At 58.9% G+C, this 23,518-nt stretch overlaps 6 protein-coding genes across 6 annotated transcripts; 2 read left to right on the forward strand and 4 right to left on the reverse strand.

Annotated features, from left to right (window-relative positions):
* Positions 1 to 138: 138 nt before the first annotated feature.
* Positions 139 to 2,414, reverse strand: UV8b_05226 (uncharacterized protein; the record flags this gene model as incomplete). The annotated part of the gene is made up of 2 exons (XM_043142724.1): positions 139 to 642; positions 780 to 2,414. The coding sequence occupies 2 exons, from the start codon at positions 2,412 to 2,414 to the stop codon at positions 139 to 141; spliced, it is 2,139 nt and encodes a 712-aa protein (XP_042998658.1).
* A 2,853-nt stretch (positions 2,415 to 5,267) lies between these two features.
* On the reverse strand, positions 5,268 to 7,172 carry UV8b_05227 (uncharacterized protein; the record flags this gene model as incomplete). Its single annotated transcript, XM_043142725.1, has 4 exons — positions 5,268 to 5,327; positions 5,387 to 6,761; positions 6,908 to 7,059; positions 7,170 to 7,172. The coding sequence occupies 4 exons, from the start codon at positions 7,170 to 7,172 to the stop codon at positions 5,268 to 5,270; spliced, it is 1,590 nt and encodes a 529-aa protein (XP_042998659.1).
* A 534-nt stretch (positions 7,173 to 7,706) lies between these two features.
* UV8b_05228 (uncharacterized protein) lies at positions 7,707 to 10,189 on the forward strand (the record flags this gene model as incomplete). Its single annotated transcript, XM_043142726.1, has 3 exons — positions 7,707 to 7,978; positions 8,056 to 9,589; positions 9,755 to 10,189. The coding sequence occupies 3 exons, from the start codon at positions 7,707 to 7,709 to the stop codon at positions 10,187 to 10,189; spliced, it is 2,241 nt and encodes a 746-aa protein (XP_042998660.1).
* Positions 10,190 to 13,498: 3,309 nt separating this feature from the next.
* On the forward strand, positions 13,499 to 17,430 carry UV8b_05229 (uncharacterized protein; the record flags this gene model as incomplete). Its single annotated transcript, XM_043142727.1, has 2 exons — positions 13,499 to 16,154; positions 16,289 to 17,430. 2 exons carry the CDS (start codon positions 13,499 to 13,501, stop codon positions 17,428 to 17,430), a joined length of 3,798 nt encoding a protein of 1,265 aa, XP_042998661.1.
* Positions 17,431 to 17,714: 284 nt separating this feature from the next.
* On the reverse strand, positions 17,715 to 20,221 carry UV8b_05230 (uncharacterized protein; the record flags this gene model as incomplete). The annotated part of the gene is made up of 2 exons (XM_043142728.1): positions 17,715 to 19,718; positions 19,832 to 20,221. 2 exons carry the CDS (start codon positions 20,219 to 20,221, stop codon positions 17,715 to 17,717), a joined length of 2,394 nt encoding a protein of 797 aa, XP_042998662.1.
* A 1,250-nt stretch (positions 20,222 to 21,471) lies between these two features.
* On the reverse strand, positions 21,472 to 22,629 carry UV8b_05231 (uncharacterized protein; the record flags this gene model as incomplete). Its single annotated transcript, XM_043142729.1, has 4 exons — positions 21,472 to 21,663; positions 21,778 to 22,239; positions 22,366 to 22,505; positions 22,617 to 22,629. 4 exons carry the CDS (start codon positions 22,627 to 22,629, stop codon positions 21,472 to 21,474), a joined length of 807 nt encoding a protein of 268 aa, XP_042998663.1.
* Positions 22,630 to 23,518: the final 889 nt, after the last annotated feature.

The raw sequence follows: 23,518 nt of genomic DNA on the forward strand, positions 1-23,518 counted from the left end.
TTTTAATTAGGGAAAATTTTCTGAAAAAAAAAATGAAAAAAAAAAAGTCGACACAGAACTAGTATGAGCCCAAGGCGAATGTTGCGCAACGAAAAGCCCTCGAGGAAAGTCTCCCCCGTGTCGGTTGTGCAGGGCAGCTCAGGCCTTTCCGGCTTCTCGGACCGCCTCCATAAAGCGGTCCTCTGCCCCGGCTTCGCCCACGGCCCGGACGGACGCGGACCTGGAATTCGACAGAGACATCATCTCCTTGACCTCACGCGCATTCTTGGTGCCGAGGAGAGCCATTTCGCGAGCAAGCAGCAGCGCCACTGCGGCGCGGACCAGGAGCGCGTCGCCCTCAAAGACGTAAACGTCCCACAGCCTCGCCGCTTCGTCAACGGCGAGATGGCCCGTGAAGAGACCGAGAAACATGTCGTTGAGGTAGTCTTCCGGGGCGACGTCGTCCAGAGTTTTGGTGAGGTGGTTGTGGAGAGGTTGGGACTTGTAGCTGAGGGTCTGCATGACCAGATTGCAGGCCGACATCTGTGCCGTCTCGTCGTTGGTGTAAAAGGACAGCGGAAGCGGCCGGTTGAGAAGGTTGGCCAGGGCGATAAAGGCCGTGTCGGGACTGGGCAAATTCAGCAACAGCAGGGCCGCAATTGTCTGGAAGGAGAGCAGAGAAATGTCAGTTTTAGCGGCAGCAAAGCGGGCAAAAAAAAAAAAAAAAAAAACAGAAAAACAAGGAAAAAAAACAAAAAAAAAAAAAACGCAAAAAAAAGTCGCGGCCAGGGCAAACTTACGTTGGACCCCGAAACGTAGCCAATGTCGCTCCTGTACATGGCGTATGCGCTGAGGATGTCGACCAGGGCCTCGTTGAGGGGCCCGGCAACCTGGAAGATTCGCAAATCCCTCCAGGTTCCCTCGGCCGCGTCCTTGCGGATCCGCTCAAACCACTTTGCCCTTCTCGCGTCGTCGGAATCGGCTCTGCCGGCGCAGACCCGCTCTTCCAGATCGCGGGCACGCGCTAGGGCGGTGCGGAACGTGGTTTCCGTGAGGCCCAGCTCGTTGCCGATGGCGCGAGCCCACACCACGCCGCGGCTTCGCGGGGCGACGCCTCTCCACCACATGTCTCTGGTGCGTCTCTCGCGAACGGCCTCGTTCCACCGCGGGATAATGTCCTTGTCCCAGATGTGCATGAGGCTGTCGGCGTTGATGTCCTTGCAGACGGTCCGCGACCTGCGGGCGGCCTCGCGCCGCTCGTCCGCCTTGGCGCTCGCAGCCATCATTTTCTGGTACTCGCGCAGGTGACGGCGCTCCTCGGCGGGATCCTTGGGAGGCAGCCAGGACGGTCGCGTGCGGCTGAGGACGGCCTCCTTCTCCTTGGAGATGGGGAGCGGGTCCACCATGATGTCGGTTCGTCGCAGCGGCGGCAATTCCGGCGTCGACGACTTGACCCTCGACTTCTTGTCGTAGACTTGATCATAGGACATCTGGCTCGAGTTCCACGTGTTGGGTCGGGCGGAGCCAGAGGGGCGCCGCGCAGCATGCGGCTCCCCGACCTCGTCAGAGTGCTCCTCCAGCTTCTCCGTCAAGGCCTTGGCCTCGGCATTCAGTTCGGCCAACGCCACTTGCCAGCTGTGGGCTCGCGTTCTCGAGGCGCTGGGAGGAGTGCGGTCTCCCGCACCCGATTTCCGCGCCGGCGACCGAAGACTTCCCTGCGCCTGAGAGACTGGAGGCGTGCCGTTGCCGATGCTGCGTACCCGTTCCTTGGGACCACCACGATCCGGCGAAGGCGAGGGGGACGGAGCCCGACTTGGGGGGCGTTCATGGGCGGGGCGGGGCGAGATGGGAACATTGTCGAGGACAACACCGTCGGGGATGTCGTCTCCGTCATCCTCGTCGCACTCGTGCTCCAGCTCCTGCCAGCTCTTGCGATGACCGTTGGCCTGCCAGCTCCTCGGACGGGGGTGAGGCCTGGCCGGAAGATGAACGTCCTTGACCTGCAACGTCAGTCGAGGGCTGGTGCTGCGGTTTCGATGGGAGACGTGCAGCGCGGTTGCCGAATGGCCCCTGTTCAGCGCCAGAGGTCGTGAGTCGGTGAGGCCCGCAAGACTGGTGCTCCGCGGATTCGCGCTATAAATGTCGCTGTGGAGGTTTGGGAACGATCGCTGCGGCTTTGGCGCTGGTTTCCCGCCGACTAGACGGCGACCAGCCGGAGATGTCAAACGACTGGACCCGGCGCGCATGTTCACCTTGAGGGTCATGTTGTCATCGTCGAGACCGATGTCTTCAAAGTGATTGACATCTGCCAAGACACTGCCGTCGTCGCTGTGGAGCGATTGAAAAGAGGATGATTTGGAGCTTTTGGAAGCCGTCATCCCGGGAGGAGAACCGGGACTGGGGAGGATGTTGCTGACGACTTGTTCGCGAATCATGGCTGCATCTCAATCGAGCATATGAAGAGAAAGCGGTCGATTACCGGCGGACGGAGGAGAAGAAAAAAATATCCGTGACTTGCGGACGATTGGGTTTTCGCCTGAAATTCACAACCGAGATGCTGTCTCCAGGAAGGGAGGGGGGGGGGGGGGGTTCAATCGTTGTCGTGGCCACGACGACAGTCATGCACCCCAGCACCCCGAAATTAGATGGTGTGAAGGGGCTGATCAGACGTAGAATCGGGAGATGACGGCTTTGTCACGAGAGGCGCGGGCGTCCGGCGTGCCGAGCGGAAAGGGGTGAAGGATTGAACAAGCTCGAGGCGGATATCATGAAAAAATTATAAACGGAAGCAAACCGGCAAGAATACAAGAGCGAGCGAATGCGAATCTTTGACGGCTCTGAAGCAGCCGAGAGAGCCGCAATGTGGTGAAGCAAGCAAGGTGATGAATAAAAAGGAAGGAAGCCAGAAAAAAAAAAAGAGTGTTTGGTTTGGTTTGCATCAAGACATGGGACGGACAAACGAGAGTAAATGGCCAGCACAGCACATGTACTGGGAAGTCGATGACGAGGGAGAGGAGGAAGTTGCGTTGCGTTGCGTTGCGTTGCGTTGTGTTGTGTTGTGTTGTGCCGGGTGCAAGGCGCGGGTTTAGGCCATTTCTGCCTCTGCCTACCTGTACTCTGTACTGTACCTGTACCTAACCTCCTCCTACCAGCCCTGGGTATCTTGTAGCAGCAGGTATGTTGAGACCTCCTTGGTCACAGCACTGGCAGACCAAGACAGCTTGCAGCGTGCAGACAGCCGACTGGCAGTGGAGATGCTCCTGCTGCACGGCCATCCAAGCCACCGCAGGATTCGCACCGCAAACCTCAGACAGCCAGCCAGCCAGCCAGCCAGCCAGCCAGCCCGGCAAGTCGGTCAGGTCGGTCTCTGATCGGGGGCGATGGAGGTGTGGCCCTCTGACATGTGGGTGCCCCTCTCTCGATTCATATCAGGAGCTCTTTTTTTTTTTTTTTTTTTTTTTTTTTTTTTTTTTTTTTTTCTGCACGGGCTGTTTGTTGTCTGCAGTTTTGTTCATCCCATTGCGTTGACTATTTCTCTGCCCTCCCTTGACTGAAAGAGGAGGTGCGTGGTAACTGGCTGCTAGGGAAGCTGGTAGGGAGGGCGCTAGTTAATTTACGGCCTAGCCACTTTGAGCCAGCAACCAGTCACAATGCACCCCGGCCGCCTATGGCGCCAGGTACGGGTCAAGGTCAAGGTCAGCAGCCAATTTCATGCCGGAGCTTGGGAAGCCTTCCATCCCAAAGACCAATCAAACGTTAGCTCCCCGACGGCTGGCTGAAGCGGCACGCCAAACCTACTACCCACAACGCCTAAGGCAAAAAAAAAAAAAAAAAAAAATTGATGATAAAGGGAAGAAAGAAAAAAAAAAAAAAAAAAGGCTCAGTTGATGGGGCACAACCCCATCTGTTATTAGCAAGGGGCCCTCCACTTCCAAGGGGGTGCCGCTGCTATTGAGCCATGCCTAACGAGTCACGACCTTTAGCTTGCCTCAACAGGTACCTACCTCTGCCTACCTGTAGGTACCTTACGTACCGAGCGTGTGTTAATCGGACTCGACGAGTTGCAACAATTACGAGGGGCATATCGAGTCAAGCGAAACCTGTCGCTGACCTGCCCTCTTTTTCTTGTTCTTATTCTGTTTTTTTCTCCCTTTTTTTTTCTTCCATTCTTTTTTTCCCCCCCGGATACGGCCGGAAATTAGGAAACCTGTGAACCCAGAGCCAGCCATCATTGCCACTTGGGCGTCCATCCACAAGTCCACATGCGCGTGCCAACAATGAACATCCCTGCCCAGGCCCGCAGGTCCCCTGTTGCTCAGCGCCTCGAGGGATTCGACAAGGGACCGGCTGGACGTTGCCAACAAGGGCCCTGCTGGAAAAGCTGGACGCTGTGGCTGAGCGATTGCAATCACCACGTAGTCCGTACATGACATGGAGGAGTCATCCAGTGTCGGCTCGTCTCCGACAGCATGCCATGACAGGCGTTGGCGTATTGCTCGTTCCAACCAGATGGCGACCAAGCCGCTCGGCACCTTGAAACAATTGATGAAACAATTGATGCTTTGATAACGCCGGCAGCTGGCCGATTCAAGTGGCATACCTACCGAATGCACGGTGCCACCATCGCCTCACTCACTGATAAAAGAAAGCCTCGACTTGACGAGTTTGTTTTATCCATCGCGATACTAAAGGACGCTCTCCCACGGCTACATTTATGTTATGGCCAGGGGCTTGGTTTGCCTGCTGCTCTCCATCTATTCTCGGGGCAAACATGCATCTGCAACAGTCACCTGTCAGGTGGCATTTCAGGGTCTTGGCACCCGGTCGGAAAGAGGAAAGAAAAAAAGGACAAGACAACATGGCGGCGTACTGCTGGCGAAGAACACACCAGACTTGCACTTGACAATTTGAGCGACTGGCTGTTTCAGGGCGTGGCCTTGGCCCACGTAGTTGTAAACGTCGCATCTGGGCGATGCGATGCGCTTGGTAAAAATGTGCAACGTGCGCCGAGCGTGAAAAAAAAAAAAAAAAGAGACAGACGAGAGCTTTCCGGCAGATGAAGAAAAAATGTACAGACTTGTTTCATGGGCAACGCACGTCGGTTGGATACCATGGCCAACCCAGTATCAGCGTTCATGCAGCACCCATCTCATCCTTCATCACCGTGGTATCATTTACAGACTGTCTCCTTTTTGACTTTTTTTTTTTATTTTTTATTTTTTTATAAATTTATTCCAGTGATCCCATCTCATCTAGACCACCTCGCGGAACTCGCCCCTTTTCCCTGTTTACATGCGTTCACGCCGGCGTGGCGCAGCTCGGATAATGTCGTCTACTCGGAGGAGAAGCTGTACACACGACACGGTCAATCACTGCAAGGGCCATGGCAATCGCGGGACATGCATACCTCGGCTGCTTCGCTAGCAGATGATACGACCGCTCGCTTCAGCTTGTAGCTTTCAATAACACCAAAGTCTCGCATGTCTTCGATGCCGCCGCCAGGAGTCATTAGGTCAAGTCCGTACGTCGTCAGGCCGTCGTATATAGCCTTTCGAAGTCTTGAAACGAGGTCGCTCGAGTCTAGACCGGCGTTGTCTGCGAGAATGGTGGGCAGCTGGCGCAGCGCAGTGGCAAAACTAGCTACCGCCAGCTGCTTCTTCCCCTCGACGCGTGTGCCGGCACCCTCGACGGCCTTGGCCATGACCATCTCGGCACACCCGCCGCCGAGCGTCGTTCTGGGCTCTAGCACCGTCTGCGACAAGACAGCCAAGGCGTCGTGCAGACTGCGCTCGGCTTCATCCAACAGCTGCTCCGTGGCTCCCCGCAACACAATGGTGCACGCCTCTCCGGCGGAGACTCCGGAAAACTTGATCAACGTGTCCTCGCCGATAATGACCTCCTCTATCACGTCGCAGTGTCCAAGCTTGACCTGTTCCGGATGGTCAAACGTCGATGTGATCTCGCCGCCGGTGACCAGGGCCAGTCGTTCGATGCCGTCAAAGTCGGCGTGCTCGATGGACATGATGCCGGCGTCGGTGAACAGCTGCTCAGGCCAGTTGTAGATGAGCTGACGGTTGATGAAGCAGTTGATGCCGTGGGACTTTATCTTGTCCACCTTGGCCTTCATCTTGTCCTTTTCAGCCTTCTCCAGCTCCGCGAGCTTGCTAGTGGCCCCGACCTTCATCCTCGCGCCAAAGATCTTGACCTTGTCGGTGTCCATGGACGTATTGGCCACCAAGATCTTGGCCTTTTCCAGCCTTTTGGGTTGGTTGACGCCAATCTTCTTGTCCAGGATGAAGCCTTCGTCGAGGTAGGACTCGGACAGCTTACCGCCGGCCTTCTTGATGATTTGTATGTGGCTCAGGTCGGATGATTTTTTCAATCGGAGCACGGCATCGCAAGCAAGAGTCGCGAAATGATCCCGGTCCTGAGCCAGGACCTTGGAGCTCAGAGTTGTGCGGGCAATCGACAAAAGATCCTTGCGGAAAGCCTCGGGGCTCTTGCTGTGGTCGACAGCAGACTCCTCGAGTGCCTTCAAGGCGGCACGACTAGCTATGCGATAGCCTTCGATGATTGTTTGAGGGTGAATCTTCTTGTCAACGAGCTTCTCGGCCTCCCTGAGCAGCTCGGCTGCCAAAACTGCCACCGAAGTCGTACCGTCGCCAACTTCATCATCCTGGACTTTGGAGATATTGACAAGGACCTTGGCGGCCGCATTGTCCAGAGCTATCGACTTGAGAATCGTGGCGCCGTCATTGGTGACCATGATTTCGCCCGTAGAACTGGCGTCCAGCGGCAATGTCAGCCCGTTTCGCATGGGATGACTACTGGGAACAGCTCTTTTTTTTTTGTTTTTAAAAGAAAAAAAAAAGAGACAGAGAGAGAAAAGGAAAAAAAAAGAAGAGGAAGAAGAAGAAGATAAACTCACGCCGATTGCAGAATCTTGTCCATACCCTTGGGGCCCAGGGTGCTCTTCACCAAGTCGCCTACGGCAATGGCACCGACAAAGGCAGCGAGACGAGCATTCTCGCCCTTTTCCTCCGTGGTGCCTTCCTCGAAGATCTGGGTCGGTAGGAAGGACTGCATAACGGGGGGTTGAACCCAAGAACTGATCAGCTCAACGTTCAATTGGTTTGAGGATGTCGGCGGGCTCGGTTGGACCGTCTGAAAGACAGTAAGAATGGACGTACCATGATAGGCTCTTCGAAAACAGAGGAGGGGGGAGGGGGCGGGCAAGTCGGCCTGATTGTCAACGTCGTCGTTCTGTGGCCGCTTTCCACACTCGAGCTAGCCTTTTCTTTTTTTTAAAGCTCCCAAAGTTGTATAAGGGATCGCCATAAGGTCATCCAAGTTTCAAGGTGCAACCCCCCACCATCGCCTGAGTGGCACGTGACTTGCCCCTCGCGCACTGGCGGCCAAGGAACATTGCTTTCTCCGCGCACACTTTGTGGAAACTGAACAACCGCCCAAATTCTGCGACGGCGAGAAAGACCAATCCTAGCCCCAGGCCCCCCCCGACCTTGGTTCGAGCCGCAACGGTGATTGTCCGTTCTTCCTGGGAAGAACCTCCCGATATTGCACCGGCAAACGCGGCATCGAAAGACGCATAAAGACGCACAAAGTCGCACAAAGTCGCTTGGTTTTGGCGTCGAATCTTTTCGCTGTCGGCTTTAGCGGGGCACTTTCACCACCCGGACAAGCAAGAAGAAATACATTAACCGCCCAACATGGCTCCGTCCTTTGACCACCTGCGCGATGCTGACCTGGACGACGACGAGTTCAATGAGGATGATATTGACATCTCGGATCTTCGCGAGAAGTTTGAAGTTCAGTTGGAACAAGGCTATGACGCCTTTGTCGTTGTCGATGGCCTTCCCAAGGTCAACGAGGAACAAAAGCCCAAGTTGATCAAGTTTCTGTTGAAGAAGCTCAACTCGGTTGGAAGGACAAGAGAAGATTTGATCTACATGCCCATGGACGAGAATGGCGAATCATTGAGGTTAGTTTGCTCCTGGAAAATGGACAAGACCCGTCCGTCATTTGAGCGAGCAACCTGAAAGCTGACGCTCTGCGTAGATTTGCCTTTGTGGAATATTCTTCGCCGGCCGAGGCTGCCGCCGCAACCCGGCAGCTGGACCTGGTGCCCCTCGATAAGAGACACACCATGCGAGTCAACAAGCTCACCGACATTGAGCGATACGGCGGCGAGGGTCGAGTTGACGAAAAGTACCAGCCCCCTCACATCGATGAGTTTGCCGAGAAGGAGCATCTCCGCTGGTTCATGAAGGATCCCTCAGGTCGCGGCCGTGACCAATTCGTCATGTACCGCGGCGACACCGTCGGCGTCTTCTGGAACAATGAAAATGACCAACCCGAGAACATTGTTGACCGCCAGCACTGGACCGAGACCTTCCTGCAGTGGTCTCCCCTGGGCACCTATCTCACCTCGATCCACGCCCAAGGTGTCCAGCTTTGGGGTGGCCATTCGTGGTCTCGGCAAGCCAGGTTCGCCCACCCTTACGTCAACCTGGTGGCCTTTTCTCCCAACGAAAAGTATCTGGTGACGTGGTCTAACAGACCCATCTCCATTCCAGAAACCGGCCACCCTGCCCTCTCCGTCGACGACGATGGCAAGAACTATGTCATATGGGACATTGCCACCGGGTCTCCTCTGCGTTCCTTTGCCAACCTGGAGGCCCCCAAGGGAGAGGAGGGGAAGCCTCCGCCAAAGCTGCAATGGCCCGCGTTCAAGTGGTCGGCCGACGACCGGTACGTCGCGCGATCGACCCAGGGCCAATCCATCTCGGTATACGAGCTGCCGCGCATGAACCTGCTCGACAAGGCGAGCATCAAGATCGAGGGTGTGATGGACTTTGACTGGGCGCCCGCCACGCCGCAGCGCGAGGGTGTCAAGAACTACGAGCAGCTCTTCTGCTACTGGACTCCCGAGATTGGCAGCAACCCGGCCAAGGTCGGCCTGATGAGCATCCCTTCCAAGGAGATTGTCCGGTCGCTCAACCTCTTCAGCGTTAGTGACGCCAAGCTTCACTGGCAGTCGGACGGCGCCTATCTCTGCGTCAAGGTCGACCGCCACTCCAAATCCAAAAAGTCGCAAGCCACCACCCTGGAGATTTTCCGAATCAAGGAAAAGGGGGTGCCGGTGGAAGTCGTCGACACGATTAAGGACACTGTCATCAACTTTGCCTGGGAGCCCAAGGGCGACAGGTTCGCCATCATCACAACCACGGAGCCGGTCGGCGTCACTGCCGTGCCGCCCAAGACGGCGGTGTCCTTCTTCTGCCCCGAAAAAGTCAAGGGTCCCATCGCGGGCAACTTCAAGCACCTGCGCACGCTGGAGAAGAAGAACAGCAACGCAATCTACTGGTCGCCGAGGGGACGGTTCGTCGTCATTGCCACCATCCACAACCAGCAGAGCTCTGACCTGGATTTTCTTGACCTGGACTTTGAAGGCGACAAGCCCGAGTCGGACAAGGACATGACTGCCAACCTGCAGTTGATGAACACTGCTGACCACTACGGTGTAACCGACGTTGAGTGGGATCCATCTGGTCGCTTTGTTGCCACCTGGGCATCAGTATGGAAGCATGCGGTAAGTTGGCCCCAGCCAAACGCTCACCTCCCTCACCTCCCTCTCCTCGCTCTCCTCCCTCTCCTCGCTCTTTCTCTGTATCTCTTCTTTTTTTTTTTTTTTTTTTTTTTTTTTTTTTTTTTTTCCACATTTTGGAACATACAGGCTTAACAGTGTGTGCTACAGATGGAGAACGGATACCACATCTACGACTTCAAAGGCGAAACCCTACGAGAGGAGCCCATGGACAAGTTCAAGCAGTTCCACTGGCGACCACGACCTCCCACGTTGTTGACCAAGGAGGAGCAGAAGCAGGTGCGCAAGAACCTGCGGGAATACAGCCGCGTGTTTGACCAAGAAGATGCCGACCGCGGTGCTTCCGCCGACTTGGCGGTGGTGGAGGCACGCCGCCGCATGCTGGACGAGTGGTACAGTTGGCGTGCCGAGGTGGAGGAGGAGACTTACGAGGAGCGCGCAGCTCTCGGACTGCCGCAAGATCCCCACGTCGGCTTGCTGGAGGCCAAGACGAAGACGCTGGACGGCGTCGGAGAGGAGAAGGAGCAGGTCATTGAGGAGATTGTGGAAGATGTGTTGGAGGAGAGCGAAGAGGTTCTGGCGTAGACTATGGAAGGGGGGGGGGGGTGCTTTTTTTCTTGTACTGGGTAAATTGAAAATATCGTTTTCAGTTTTCGACTCGATGGCATTGAATGAATTTCCCAACGCTAGATGAAAGGCCAAGGCCGTTTGGATCGTAGCGCATGCCGGGCAGTCGACGGATTTGTTTCAAGTCCAAGGTGGCGTAGGTCCATCACGGCGCAACACCAGATGTCACTGGCGGCGCGGCCTAGACAGCGTCTTGTGTCAGCGTCCTGTGTCAGCGTCTCGTGTCGGCGTCTCGTGTCGGCGTCTCGTGACAGGTCCGTTGTTGGACATGCCCTTGAGCAATTACCCGCAGCCAGCAAGCCATCACCTCGGAAGACCTCAGTGTTACGACCCCAGGCCGGGCAATGCCAATGAACCCCCCCCCCCCCCCTCCTATATATTCCGACGGCGCCGCTTCAAGGTCTGTTGCGCGCCGACATGTTCGGGTGGCCGTTGTTTCCTGGGGGAACTTTGGTACTCCACCACCAGGGAGGAGCGGTATGGTAGCGGGATGAAGCGGGTTTCGGACAGCTCCGTGGCGCTCAAGGGAGGGGAGGGTTTTTTTTTCCTTTTTTTTTTATATCTCCCCTCGGATAACGTCAAAAACAAGTCACACAGGAGGAGGAGGAGCAATTAGACGGGCAGTCGTTTTCCTGCCAGCTTGGCGCTGCCAGGGCCCCAGCGTTGCCGCGGTGGTGCTCAGCTTCGTCCCATCATGACAAGAAAATTCCTGTGGCGCGGCACTAACAAGAAGCGCCGTGGTGATGGTGGTGATGACGTGTGTGCCCTGCTCCACCGAGCGCGGTTGGCCGTGGGCCTTGGCAAGCAAGACGGAAGCAAAAGGGAGGCGATATTACTGTGCCCGGCGGGTGGGTCGGGATGCTGTATTCTGTCGTATGATGGATGGGTTTCTAATTGAGTTGCGTCTGATCTGATGGAAGCGAGTCAGTCGAGCGTGTCCGAGAACTGCAGCCCGCGTCACGACGGCAACGCCCACGACGGCAATGATGCAGCACACAGCTGATGGCAGAGTTTTCGGTCCCCGGAACTCTGTAACAAGCAGGGTCAGGTCAGGTCAGGTCACGTAGTCCGTACAAACCAAGCAGACTTGCGTTGTGTGTGTGAGCTAGCCATCCCTATCCCTGCCTGTGGGCTCGGCACTCTGGGCCGTCCGTCACGCCCGTGTCTCGCTCGTGTCTTGACAAGCCCGCGCCCCATGGACCCAATGCTGGAAGCGGCATAGTCCGACGCTGCCCTTGGTTTCCGGGAATGCAAAAGGTGAGACAGGCGCAGCTGAGCTAGGCCCGAGCGGTCATGGTGATGGTGATGCTTTTTCTTGCATTCTTTTCTTTTTGCCGCCGCAGCAGGAGAATTCGACAGCATTCGACAGCATTCGACGGCATGCTACAACGTCCTGGCGACAGAGATTGCTCGGCAGGTCGGCTCCGAGTAGTTCCGCAGACTCGGTAGAGGGCATGAAACCCCCTCGTGCGTTACGAAGCTGGCTTGACTCGTCAGCGACGATTGACGTTTGGGCCCCATCCGCCGACCCCATCCTGTCCGCCCCCCCCTTCCCTTCCCCCCTACCTGGGGCGGCGCTAATGAACCCTATTTGACGGGCGAGAGAAGCAGGAACCGAAAAAAAAAAAAGCCACAAGGGCAAGCAAGCAAAAGCAAGCCGCGGTGGGTGTGATGATGCCGTGCGGTCGGTGCAGTTGCGGTCTGGGTTGTTTTGCCGTCGGTCGGTCGGGTCAGGGAGCCACGGGACAAGCCAAGAATTAAATTTGTTCCCCTTGCAGCCTGACAACAAGGCCCTGGCAACCAGGAGCCGGCTTTTCCTTGGAACCGGGCTTCTAGGGAGGCTTGAGGCTTGTGGTTAGTGGCCCTTTGCTTTTTGGCACAAGTCGGACGGCGCCGTTGGGGCGTGGATGGAGACTTGACTTGCGTCTCGCCGTCGATGACGCCAGGGAAGGGGGGGGGGGGGGGGGGCGGAGACGACGACTGGGAGGATGGACGCTGGCTGCTTGCCGTCGAGCATCCGCCGTTGCCAGAACTTTGGGGTTTTTGTCTGTAGTTTGTCTTCAATGGATGCGACGACGACGTGCTGCTTGCCGGCTGCGGGCTGCCCACGGGCTGCGGCGGGGGGGGGGCCAGGCAAAGGCAATCGTCAACTTGTTGCCGGCTGACACGAATCATTTTCAACTTTGCTGGTTGGTTGGTTGGTGGGCGGGAATCCTCAAGCTAGGACCTTGGTCTGGTGTATGGTATGGTCCGGCTGGGGGTTGGGTGCAGCCCCCCCCCCAATCCCCCGTGCTTGCACCAAACATAGCCCCCCAAGGCCAGAGCGGTCGTGGATAAATTGAGTCTCGGCACGTTCTTAGCAGCCCACCCACTCACTTGTGACAAGCCCCCGCCAGAAACCCCCCAGCCCCTAACCTCCGCACCAGACCACCTATCCCTTGGGGGCCCTTGTGCCGTGCGGAGCCCCTAACACTCCCCTCCGCGCCGCATTCCTTCAGGGAGAGAAGAGGGAGAGGAGAGACCAGTCCCAGACGGGGTCTGGTCGGTCGTCAACAGCCTAATACATGCAACAATACATGTACATAGTAAGCCCTGCCCCCTTGTCCCTCCTGCCCCCTTCCTCGCCTTACCCCCATCCTCTCGTGCTTGCTCACTCACCTCGCCCAGATCTTCTCATCCTCAATTACAGCATCATCACCAGCATCATCACCAGCATCATCACCACCATCTCATCAACATCTCATCAAGCACTTGGCTCGAGCATCGATATTCCCACGGCCAGAACCCCCGTCCGAGCTCTCTTTGCTATCCCAAGGCAGTCGATACTCCACCCTCCACCGGCGGGCTTTTATTTCTTCCGTGGTGCCCTTCTCCGCCTGTGACCCGTTTTTTCGCCTTGGTCGGTCGGTTGGTCGGTCGGTCGGTCTGTCTGCGGAGCCGTGCCTCAAAAACAGCCAACCTCCCCGCTGCTATTCTCGCGGCGAGTCCTGAGCCTGCCTCGCCCTGAGCCTGCCTCGCCCTGAGCCTGCCTCGTCCTGAGCCTGCCTCGTCCTGAGCCTGCCTCTCCTCGTATTGAACCGCTTCTCGGGGAGCTTTTTCTGGCTGGGGTGTGATGGCCTCGTCACAATCCGTCACTTGAATGCCCTCGCACCAAATCATCATCAAGCCTTCGAGCCACTGCAGGAAAAACCCCTTGGCAGGCGACCCCCGGTTCAGCCCAGAGCCCCCGCATGCGCTTGATATAACCGCCTCCTCCTCATCCTCGACATGCCGCGACGGACCCCAATCGACCGGCGGGGGTCCTCGCAACAGCAGAGCAAGCTCTTTCTCGCCTTTGCCTTTATCCTCTTGCCTTGGCTCCAATTCGCAGACGCACGGCGGCAGCAGCCGCCTCCGCCCCAGCAGCAGGTGCTATCGCAGCACGCCGTTCCTCGCAGCGACGACAGCGGCACTTCCAATGGCAAGCACATCAACGACGGCCCCGTCGACGGGCCACCTACCGTCGTACGCGACGGCAGCTCTCCTCAATGGGACACGACTTCCTCCATCCACCTCGGCTCCGCCACCACCGAGGCATCCACGTCCGACAGCGGACGAAAGCGCTCGACTCTGAGAGAACAGCACGTTTATCAGCAGCAGAATCAGCAGCAGAAACAGCAGCCGCCGCCGCAGCAGCCGCAGCAACGTCAGCAGCAAGCTCGACGAGGCTCTGCCAAGAAACCGCCCGTCAAGCCCGTCAAGAATAATGCCAACAAGAAAAACACACGCACCGATCACATCCTCATTCCCGATGATGCGAGCGCCATTGTCACTTTGGCTCCGGATAAGTCCGTTCGAGCACCATACCCCCCACGACGTCAACGGTCAGAAAACTCCCCCGGATCGGGGCTGGCCACGCCGCAGCATGCGCGGAGTCTGGAGGATTGGGAAGTAGAAGACTTTGTTCTTCTGGCGACCGTCGACGGAGACCTGTTTGCCAACAACCGGAGGACAGGCAAGGAACTCTGGCACCTGCAGGTCGACCAACCCATGGTCGAGACGGTGCACCACCGAAGCAACACCTCGGCCCTCGACGACGACTTCAGCCCCGTGGATCACTACATCTGGGCCATCGAGCCCACCCGCGACGGGCGCGTCTACGTGTGGGTTCCCGAACCCGACGCCCGCCCCCGCTTCACCGGCTTCACCATGAAGCAGCTGGTCGGCCTGTCGCCCTACGCCGAGGAAGCCACCTCGATCGTCTACGTGGGCGAGAAGAAGACGACCATGATCACCCTCGACGCCGCCACCGGCCGGCTGATGAAGTGGTTCGGGGCCGGCGGGTCTCACGTCAACGACGCCGAGAGCTGCGCCAACCCAAACGCAATGTTCGAGATGGATTCCGAGGAGTGCAGCTCCAGCGGAATCATCACTCTCGGCCGGACCGAGTACGTCGTCTCCATCAACCGGCGGGACGGCAAGAGCATCGCCACGCTCAAGTACTCCGAGTGGACGCCCAACAACCGCGACAACGACCTGTTCCACCAGTACCGCGTGTCCAAGGACAGCCGCTACATCACCACCCAGCACGACGGCAAGATATACGCCTTCGACCTGGCACGCCCCGACAACATCGGGCCCTTCTTCAGCCAAAAGTTCGACGCCCCCGTCGCCCGCGTCTTTGACGTCTGCCGTCCGTGGGACGCCGCGGCCGAGAGCAACCCCGACCTGATTCTGCTGCCGCAGCCGGCCATGCCGTCCCAGAACGAGGACATGGACCAGAAGCGGAGCAACAGCGTCTTTCTGAACCGGACGGAGGAAGGCAGCTGGTACGCCCTCTCTGGACGCTCCTATCCCCTCATCATCGGAGCGCCCTTGGCCGAGGCGTCGTCCCCCAGCTGGTGGGACGACGCGACCTCGGGCGACAGCCTGACGGAAGCAAAGGTATCCACGGCCCTCGTCGGCACGCACTCTCTGAGCCTGCGCAGGAGCAGAGGGCACTTCCCCACGCTTCCCGAAGCGGCCGCAAAGGGCGACGACCCCGAAGAGCCGGAAAACGAGCCGGCCTACCCCGACGTGGAGGAGACCGCCGAGGCCGAAGAGACGACCATCGTGGACAAGGTCAAGAGCCTTCCGCAGAGCGCCGCCAACAGCGTCGTCGACTTCATCTCCAACCCCATCCTGATCCTCCTCTTCCTCACCGCCCTCGTGTACAACGAAGAGAAGCTTCGACGGTCCTACCGCGAGCTTCGCAGCGGAGGCAGTCTCCGAGACGCGCTCCTGCACCTCATGTCCACCGAAGCGTCTGCCGTAGGCAAGCCGTCGGCTGCTCGCAAGGACCACCCTGCCCGAGCGCCTTCCAAGGAACATCTCGGGGAGCCAGCTGCAGAAAGGACGCTGCTGCCTGGCAAGGAGCCCCTGCCGGGTGCGGAGCAGCTGGACGTCGAGCCGGACGTTGAGGGGGACAGCTCGCTCAAGACCAACGGCGCGGCAGAGGACAAGTCGGCGGCCGAGAGCGACAGCGCGTCCGCGTTGGCCAGCCCGGTGCCCGAGAAGAAAAAGGCGCGTCGCGGACGTCGCGGCGGCGTCAAGCACCGCAAGGGTCGACCCCGCGACACGTCGCTGTCACGAGACGACGAAATGGCGAGCGCCACGGTCGAGGAGGCCGTCAACAACGCCAAACGACTCGGGGACCGGCCCAGCCTGGAGCCAGATGTCATGACGGTGGGGAACGACATGCAGGCGGTGACTGGGCCCATCATCAAGATGGGCAACATCGAGGTCAACACGGACGCGCAGCTGGGAACCGGCAGCAACGGCACGCTCGTGTTTGCCGGCAAGTTTGACGGACGCGACGTGGCTGTCAAGCGCATGCTGATTCAGTTTTACGACATTGCGTCCCAAGAGACGAGGCTCTTGCGAGAGAGCGACGATCATCCCAACGGTAAGAAGTTTTCCGTCCCCTTGCCTCCAACGCCATCACGCCCAAGACCAAGACCCCCCGAGGAGGTTTGCCCGCGGCTTTGCTCGCAGCTCGGCTGACCTTTATGTCTCTCTCCCCCCCCCCCTTCTTTCCAGTGATTCGTTACTACTCGCAGCAGATACGCGACGGCTTCCTGTACATTGCCCTGGAGCGCTGCGCCGCCTCGCTGGCGGAGATTGTCGAGTCTCCGCACGCGTTCCGCGACCTCGCCACCGCAGGCAAGATGGACCTGCCCGGGGTCCTGTACCAAATCACCAACGGCATCAGCCACCTGCACAGCCTTCGCATAGTCCACCGCGACCTCAAGCCGCAAAACATCCTGGTCAACATGGGCAAGGACGGCAGGCCTCGGCTGCTCGTGTCGGACTTTGGGCTCTGCAAGAAGCTCGAGGGCGGGCAGTCGTCGTTTGGAGCCACGACGGGCCGGGCGGCGGGGACGTCTGGGTGGCGAGCGCCGGAGCTGCTGCTCGACGACGACGGCCGCGAGGCGAACCTGACGGACGCCAGCACGCACAGCGGGTCCGAGCTCGTGCTGGTGCCCGACGGCAACCTGCCGCACAACCGGAGGGCGACGCGCGCCATCGACATCTTCTCGCTCGGCCTCGTCTTCTTCTACGTGCTGACCAACGGCTCGCACCCGTTCGACTGCGGCGGCAGGTACATGCGCGAGGTCAACATCCGCAAGGGCAGCTACAGCCTGCAGTCGTTGGACGTGCTGGGCGACTTTGCGTGCGAGGCAAAGGACCTGATCGCGTCGATGCTCGAGGCCGACCCCAAGCGCCGGCCCAGCGCCCTCGACGTCATGTCGCACCCCTTCTTCTGGACCGCCAAGAAGCGGCTGGCCTTTTTGTGCGACGTGTCGGACCACTTCGAGAAGGAGGTCCGGGACCCGCCGTCGCCCGCGCTGTCGGAGCTGGAGCGGCACGCGCCCCAGGTGACGCGGGCCGACTTTTTGCGCGTCCTGCCGCGCGAGTTTGTCGACTCGCTGGGCAAGCAGCGCAAGTACACGGGCGGCCGGATGCTGGACCTCTTGCGCGCCCTGCGCAACAAGCGCAACCACTACGAGGACCTGCCCGACGGCCTGAAGCGCCTGGTCGGTCCTCTCCCGGAGGGGTACCTGGCCTTTTGGACCACGCGGTTCCCCCGGCTGCTGCTGGTGTGCTGGAACGTGGTGTACAACGTGCGGTGGGACGACACGGACCGCTTCAAGGAGTACTACGAGCCGGCGGGCCTGTAGGCAAGGGGGGGCCGGCAGTGTATGTATGTATGCATGTATATATACGTGATTTACGATGCACATGAAAAAGTACGCCGTGATGAGAAAAACAAAGGCAAAAGTCTGCCGTGATGATGTTTGCTCCAGAGCCGTTGCGCATGTACAACAAGGTTGTTGGCCCAAGCCCAAACAATGCAACTGTGTATGTATGCCCTCAACCTCCCTCCTCCCAACTTGCCAGCACGGCCCAGCCCGTCCCCACGCCCCATGTGGCATCATGATGATGATGCATGGCCGACTTTTTTTTACCCCCACTGCACGAGCACCTTCTTCCCCTTTCTTCCCTTGTTTCCCCTCGGCGCGTCCTCCCCGTCCTGCTGGGACGTGGCCGTGGCCGTGGCCGTGGCCGTGGCGGCGTTCCCCGCGGCGGGGCGGCCCCTCCCCCACTGGAAGCTGGACTCGGCGTGCCCGTAGTCGCGGCGGACGGCGCGGCCGGAGCCGTATCCGAAGATGGTGGTTGTCGGCTTGGGCGCCGCGGGCAGGGCGGGGAACGCATCCTGGCCGCCGGCGTCCCGGCTGGTCGGGGATGCCCATGTCGAGCGCGACGACGACGACGTCGGCGGCGGCGGCGGCGGCGGCGGCGTAGCGTCTGCCGAGGGACCGGGCCCCAGCGCGGGAAAGGCAGACGACGAGGACGAGGACGAGGACGAGGCGGCAGAGGCGGCTGGCTGGCCCGCTGGCGAGCCCGTGCGGCTGGCGGGAGCGGCGCCGCCGAGGCGGGTGCTGTTCTTGAGCCTCAGCACGCGGTTGGAGTGCTTCTGCGCGGGCGCGGCGGCGGCGGCGTTGGGCAGCGCCGGGTTTGCCGCCACGGCGTGCGCCCAGCCGCTCGAGCTCGACGTGGCGCCCTGCATGCCGCCCAGGCCCGGCAGGCTGGGGTAGTCCTCGTTGATGGCGCGCCAGTCCTGCCAGGCTCTGCGCATGCCGTCCGCCTTGGCGCCGTCCCCGAACAGGTCGGCCACCTCGCGCACCAGGGTGCCGAGGGCGTTGGACGACGCGTCGGCAAAGAGCGCAAAGAAGGCGTCGACGAGCTGCGGCGCCGTCAGGTCGCCCTGGCGGTAGGCCGAGATGTGCTGCCGAAACGCCGCGACCTTGCTGGCGTCGTTGCCCACGAGGTTGGCCGCCCGCTCGACCACGGAGCTGTGCCGCACAAGCCGCGCTCGTTCCTCGGGCGAGAGGGCCGAGGTGTCTGCGACGGCGAGGGACGCCAGCGGGTCAACGAGGCCGCTTTGGTTGCCGGCGCTGCGCGCGGCGGCGGCGGCTGTCGGAGTTGCTGGTCGGCGAGCGTTGGACGGCGAGGGGGCCGAGAGTTGTCCTCCAAACGTTCGGGTGGACACGGACTGTGCGGAATGGATCGCCAGCTGACGCTGCAGAGCGAGCTCATCCCTGCGCAGCGGCTGGGCAGGCGCTGCTGCTGCTGCTGCTGCTGGAGGCACGACGCCCGCGTTAGGGTCCCTGCCCCAGCCCCTGCCGCCGCTGCCGCCGCTGCCGCCGCCGTTGCCTCCGCCTCTACCGCGGCCGCCTTCCCCGTCTCTCTGGCCCCTCGCTTGGCCCTGGTAGGGCTGCCGCAGGTCGAACAGGGACATGTCGACCAGCCTGGCATCCCTGCCCACGGTGCGGCCGGCGTGCTCGCTCAGGTTGTGAGCTTGCAGATCCAGCTCCGACTCGAACACGACAAACTTCTTGTCCAGGCACTCGCTGTTGGAGCACATGTGGTGGTCCTTTTTGAAGTGCTGCTCGAGGGCGTTGTAGTCCTGGTAGTAGTGCGGCTGGCGCGCGTCGCGGCGGTCGCAGATGAAGCACCGCTCGTGCTTCATCCGGCAGTGCTCGTACAGCTTGTCGTCGTCGTAGAAGCGCTGGCCGCAGAAGCGGCACAGGGGGTGGCCCTTGAAGCCGGTCTGGTCCGCCGCGCCGGGCTTGTCGTCGCCGCGCCTCATGTGCTTCTCCAGCTCCCTGTCGGAGAAGAGCTCGTGCTCGTGCGTGAAGACCTTTTTGCTGCGCGTGCAGAGGTCGCACATCCGTTTGCGGTGCGCAGACTTGACGTGTCGGTGGAGGTCGGGCCAGCCGAGACCGGCAAAGTCGCACGACGGGTCGGGGCAGTTGTACCGTAGCAGCAGGACCGTGTCGCCGACAATGTCCTCGTGCGCGTACTTGATGCCGATGGCCGAGTCGGTGGTGGTGATGTCCCTGGCCGAGTACTCCTCGAACCGCTTCTCGGCGTTGTCGGAGAAGATGACGTAGGGCGCCGGTGTCTGTTCCAGCCTTGTCAGCGGGCTTTGCTTCACTCGAGCTCTATTCCGCGGTGCCATCACGCGTTGGACGTTGACCATCGTGCGTCGACCTCGACCGGGGGGCCAAAACCTACTCGGCAATGTGCGCAGTCCTTTGTCTTGTACAGAGCCCTCATCCGCAGTCCGCAAATGTGGCAAGTGGCGTGATTACACGGAGCGAGCGAGTAATGGGCCACGGGATTCGCACAGATGAAGCAGACTTCGGCGTCTTCGCTGTCCGTCGCCGCCGCCGCCGCCGCCGCAGCAGCAGCAGCAGCAGCAGCAGCCGCCTGTGACTGCTGCTTCAGGACGGCAGCGGGTATGGGCGTGTTTGGAGACGGGTTCTGGCAGCTCGCGTCCCGATCCTGGCCAGAGCCGCCAGCACCGCCTCGTCGTCCGCGTCCGCGCCCGCGTCCGCGCCCGCGTGCACGACTACGGCTCGATCCCTCGCCTCCACGAACGGCTGCCCCTTCCGGAGAAGGCATGGCCACAGACGACGGACGAGCGATGGTGGCGTGACGCACAGCTTGCTGGGCAGGTTTGATTGAACAACGCCAGAATGGTGGGCAGCAATGGATGATGGCAGAAAGAAAAGTCTTGCTTCGGTAAAACGTGCGGGCGTCAGGGTGGGATGATGTGTGATGCAGATGGTGGCGGTGGCAGTTGCAGTTGCTGCGCCTGATTTTGCCGTTCGTAAACTTTGGTTGGCGGGAAGGGGGCGGTGGGCCACAAAATCGGGGCGGGCCCTCTGCCAGCTTGCCGTGCCTGATAGGCCGAACATCGCCTCGCTCGTATCAAGTTGGCAGTGACAAGGCTGCTGTCGTCTAGGGGTCAGGACACCAGTTTGTGGTCTGAGGATTCCTGCACGATTCACTGGAAACCGAGGTTCGAGTCCTCGCCGCAGCACATTGATTTTTTGCCGATTTTTTCTCTCTACTCTTTTTCTTTTTCATTAACTTTGATTCTGCTCCTTTTTGCAAGACTTTTTATACCGTCGTGACCGACAGACAGACCCGCGATGAAATTAGTACACACAAGTCGTGCAGCTCATGGTGACGTCGACCGCTTCTGCTTCATCTTGTAAAGCGCCGCATCGCATTGTCCAGCCAAAGAAAGCCAAGCTATTTCCTGCCTATGCAACTACTGACCGGCCACTGGACCACTGCCTCCGGACCCGATGCCATGTCGAACGCAATTCCATTCCGCGCTGCCCGTCGACTATGCTGAAAAGATGGTGTTTCAAAAATAAGCCATCAAGGCGAAAAGAAACTCTCGGCAATTGGGCATCCCGCATCAACTACACACTCCTGTGACCCATGCGGTAGAAGAAAAAAGAGAAAAAAAAAAAAAAAAAAAAAAAAAAAAAAAACTTGGCAAGTTCCCTCGCCATCCCATGCTGCCGGCGCAGAAACGAAAAGACGGGAACAAACCAAAGTAACAGACAAGCAAAGAAAAAAGGTGGTGGGGATGATAAAAATAGAAACCTCCATCCAGGCCTCGCGCACAAAGCCAGAAAAGGACAAAGTAGGAAGTGGCGGCAAAACATGATCCATTCATGAAATAAGCATCTTGCAAAGAAAAGACTTCAATTTATCCCCCAAGTTGCTCCCCCGGGCGCCAGAATGCCGTCAACTGTCGTTGCGTTTTGAGATATTCCGCATTTAATAATAATTCGATAATAATTCGAAGAAAAAAGAAGAAGAAGAAGAAGAAGAAAGCACCAGTCAAGAAGCAATCACTGCTCCTCGCCAACCGGGTATAGGTGGTTGCCGATTTCCTTGTTCATCTTGAACATGTCGACGCGGGCTTGCTTGAAGACGGCCTGCATTTTGGCGTCGCAGCGGATCTGGCGCTTGTCGGATGGATCTTGGAGATTGTTGGCCTTGATGTGTTCCCACAGTCGCTTGACGACCTGGGGCCGCGAGAGCTGTGCACGACGATGCCCCAGTTAGCAATGCGCCCAGCGCAGGAAAACCAGCAGCATACGACACCGGCACGCGACGCCGACGCCGACGCAAAACTGCCGGCGGGTAGCACCCACCTGGGTCTCTCCGCAGATATCCGACAGCGTCGAGCTCAGGTTGAACGGCTTCTGGAAGCCGCCGCCAGCCTTTCGCTTCTTGACGCCCGAGTCTGCACTGCCGTCCACCTCGCTGTCGTTGTCGTCGTCTCGGATCTTCTTGGCGCTCTTCTTCCGGGGCGCCTTTCTCTTCTTGGTGCCTCGATCGCCGCCGCGCGTAGTTCGGCCGCGGGCTAGACTGTTCTCCTGGGCCTGAAGCTGCGCGGCCAGGCGCGCGTCTGCGTCTTCAGACGGGGACGACCGCTTTGCCTTTTTCTTCACGGGTTCGGGCGATGCGGATGGATCCGTCTCGTCGTGGTTGGAAACGCCGTTGGACCGCTTCGGCGCAGAGGTGGCGTCCTGGACGGACGAGGGAGGCATGCCGTCCGGGCTTGCGCCAGACACTGCATCAAAGCGTGCCTCGATCAGTCGTTTGATGGCATCCTGTGGCTTTTTGTCAGTTTTGGCAAAACGGGAAAACAAAACGCACCCCCCAGCTTCGCCACAGGCGCAAGGATGGGACGAATGTCGCCCAGTGTGAGCCCGACTGCTTCCTCCCCGGGCTCGTACCTTTTGTTCACTCAGATCCTTGCCGCCTAGACGTGCCTCCAACCCTTGCCGGACCTTTTTGCGAGAAATGGTTTCCAGGTCAGCAGTAGCAAGGATATCATCAATGATGGCGGTGTAGCGCTGGCGCTCTTCAAAATCCACTGCAGCGACAAAAAAAAGTCAGTAAGCCAGCCAGCCGTCCCGCATGATGGATAGACGAGAGGGGTTTTTTTTTTTCCCGGGGGGGCGACGAGAGTAGAGGATGGGCATACAAGGTGCAGACATGATGCCAACCAGAGCCAAGGTTATTCGTATTCGACCTTTTCTTTTTTTTCCCTTCCCAGCCCTGTTTTGTCAAGACAAAAAAAAGAAAGATGCGACTATCAGAAAGGGCAAGACTATCACGGCAAAGCAAAGTCAGCTGCTAAAAACCCGACTTCTATAGCATAGCCTGTCGTCAAAAGTCGCGATCCCCCGCGATCACCAAGCGCGGCCAGGCCAACAAGAGGTTTGGCAGAGGCGATAAAGATTGATTTCGACGGCCAACGTCCAAGTCGACTCGTGTTCGGGAATCGCAATGAGAAGGGGGGAGAAGCAGTCAACAGCCCGGGTAGTCTAGGTTGTGCTGGTGATGATGAAAGGAGACGAGGTTCGGATGGGGTAAAACGGAGGCGTTCGCCTGGGAATCCTGCAAAGGTAATTGGGTATCGCACGTTTACGTGGAACTGCTCCAAGGCCGCGGCGGGGGCGGGTAGGTTAGGTGGGTGGGTGGCTCCCAAGGGCAGCAAGAAAAAGGGAAAGGGACAGGGGGGAAAAAAAAAAGGAAAATAAAGGGAAAAAGCGAATCAAGAAAAGAAAAGAGGGAAAAGGATGCAGATGTGAGCGGAAGCCGCGGGGGGGGAGGGGGAATTTGGCCAGGGAAACCGCAACGGAAGGGCGCGGTGAGGGAGATGAGGGAGGCAAAGGGTTTGGTTTGGTTTGGTTTGGTTTGGTTTGGTGACCCAAGTTGCGTGAGCGCGGCGGCGCAAAAGTGATGCTCAACAACAAGGCAGAAGGGCAGAGAGAAGTGTCAGGCAAAGTAGTTGTCAGCAAGGCAAGAGTCGGGCTAGGCAAGAGTCATCGAGGGCGGGGGTTCGCCAAACGAGCCGTCCAAGTACCTACCTACCTACCTACC

This window comes from Ustilaginoidea virens, chromosome 4, assembly GCF_000687475.1.
Source record: "Ustilaginoidea virens chromosome 4, complete sequence".
Classification (NCBI taxonomy): Eukaryota; Fungi; Ascomycota; class Sordariomycetes; order Hypocreales; family Clavicipitaceae; genus Ustilaginoidea; species Ustilaginoidea virens.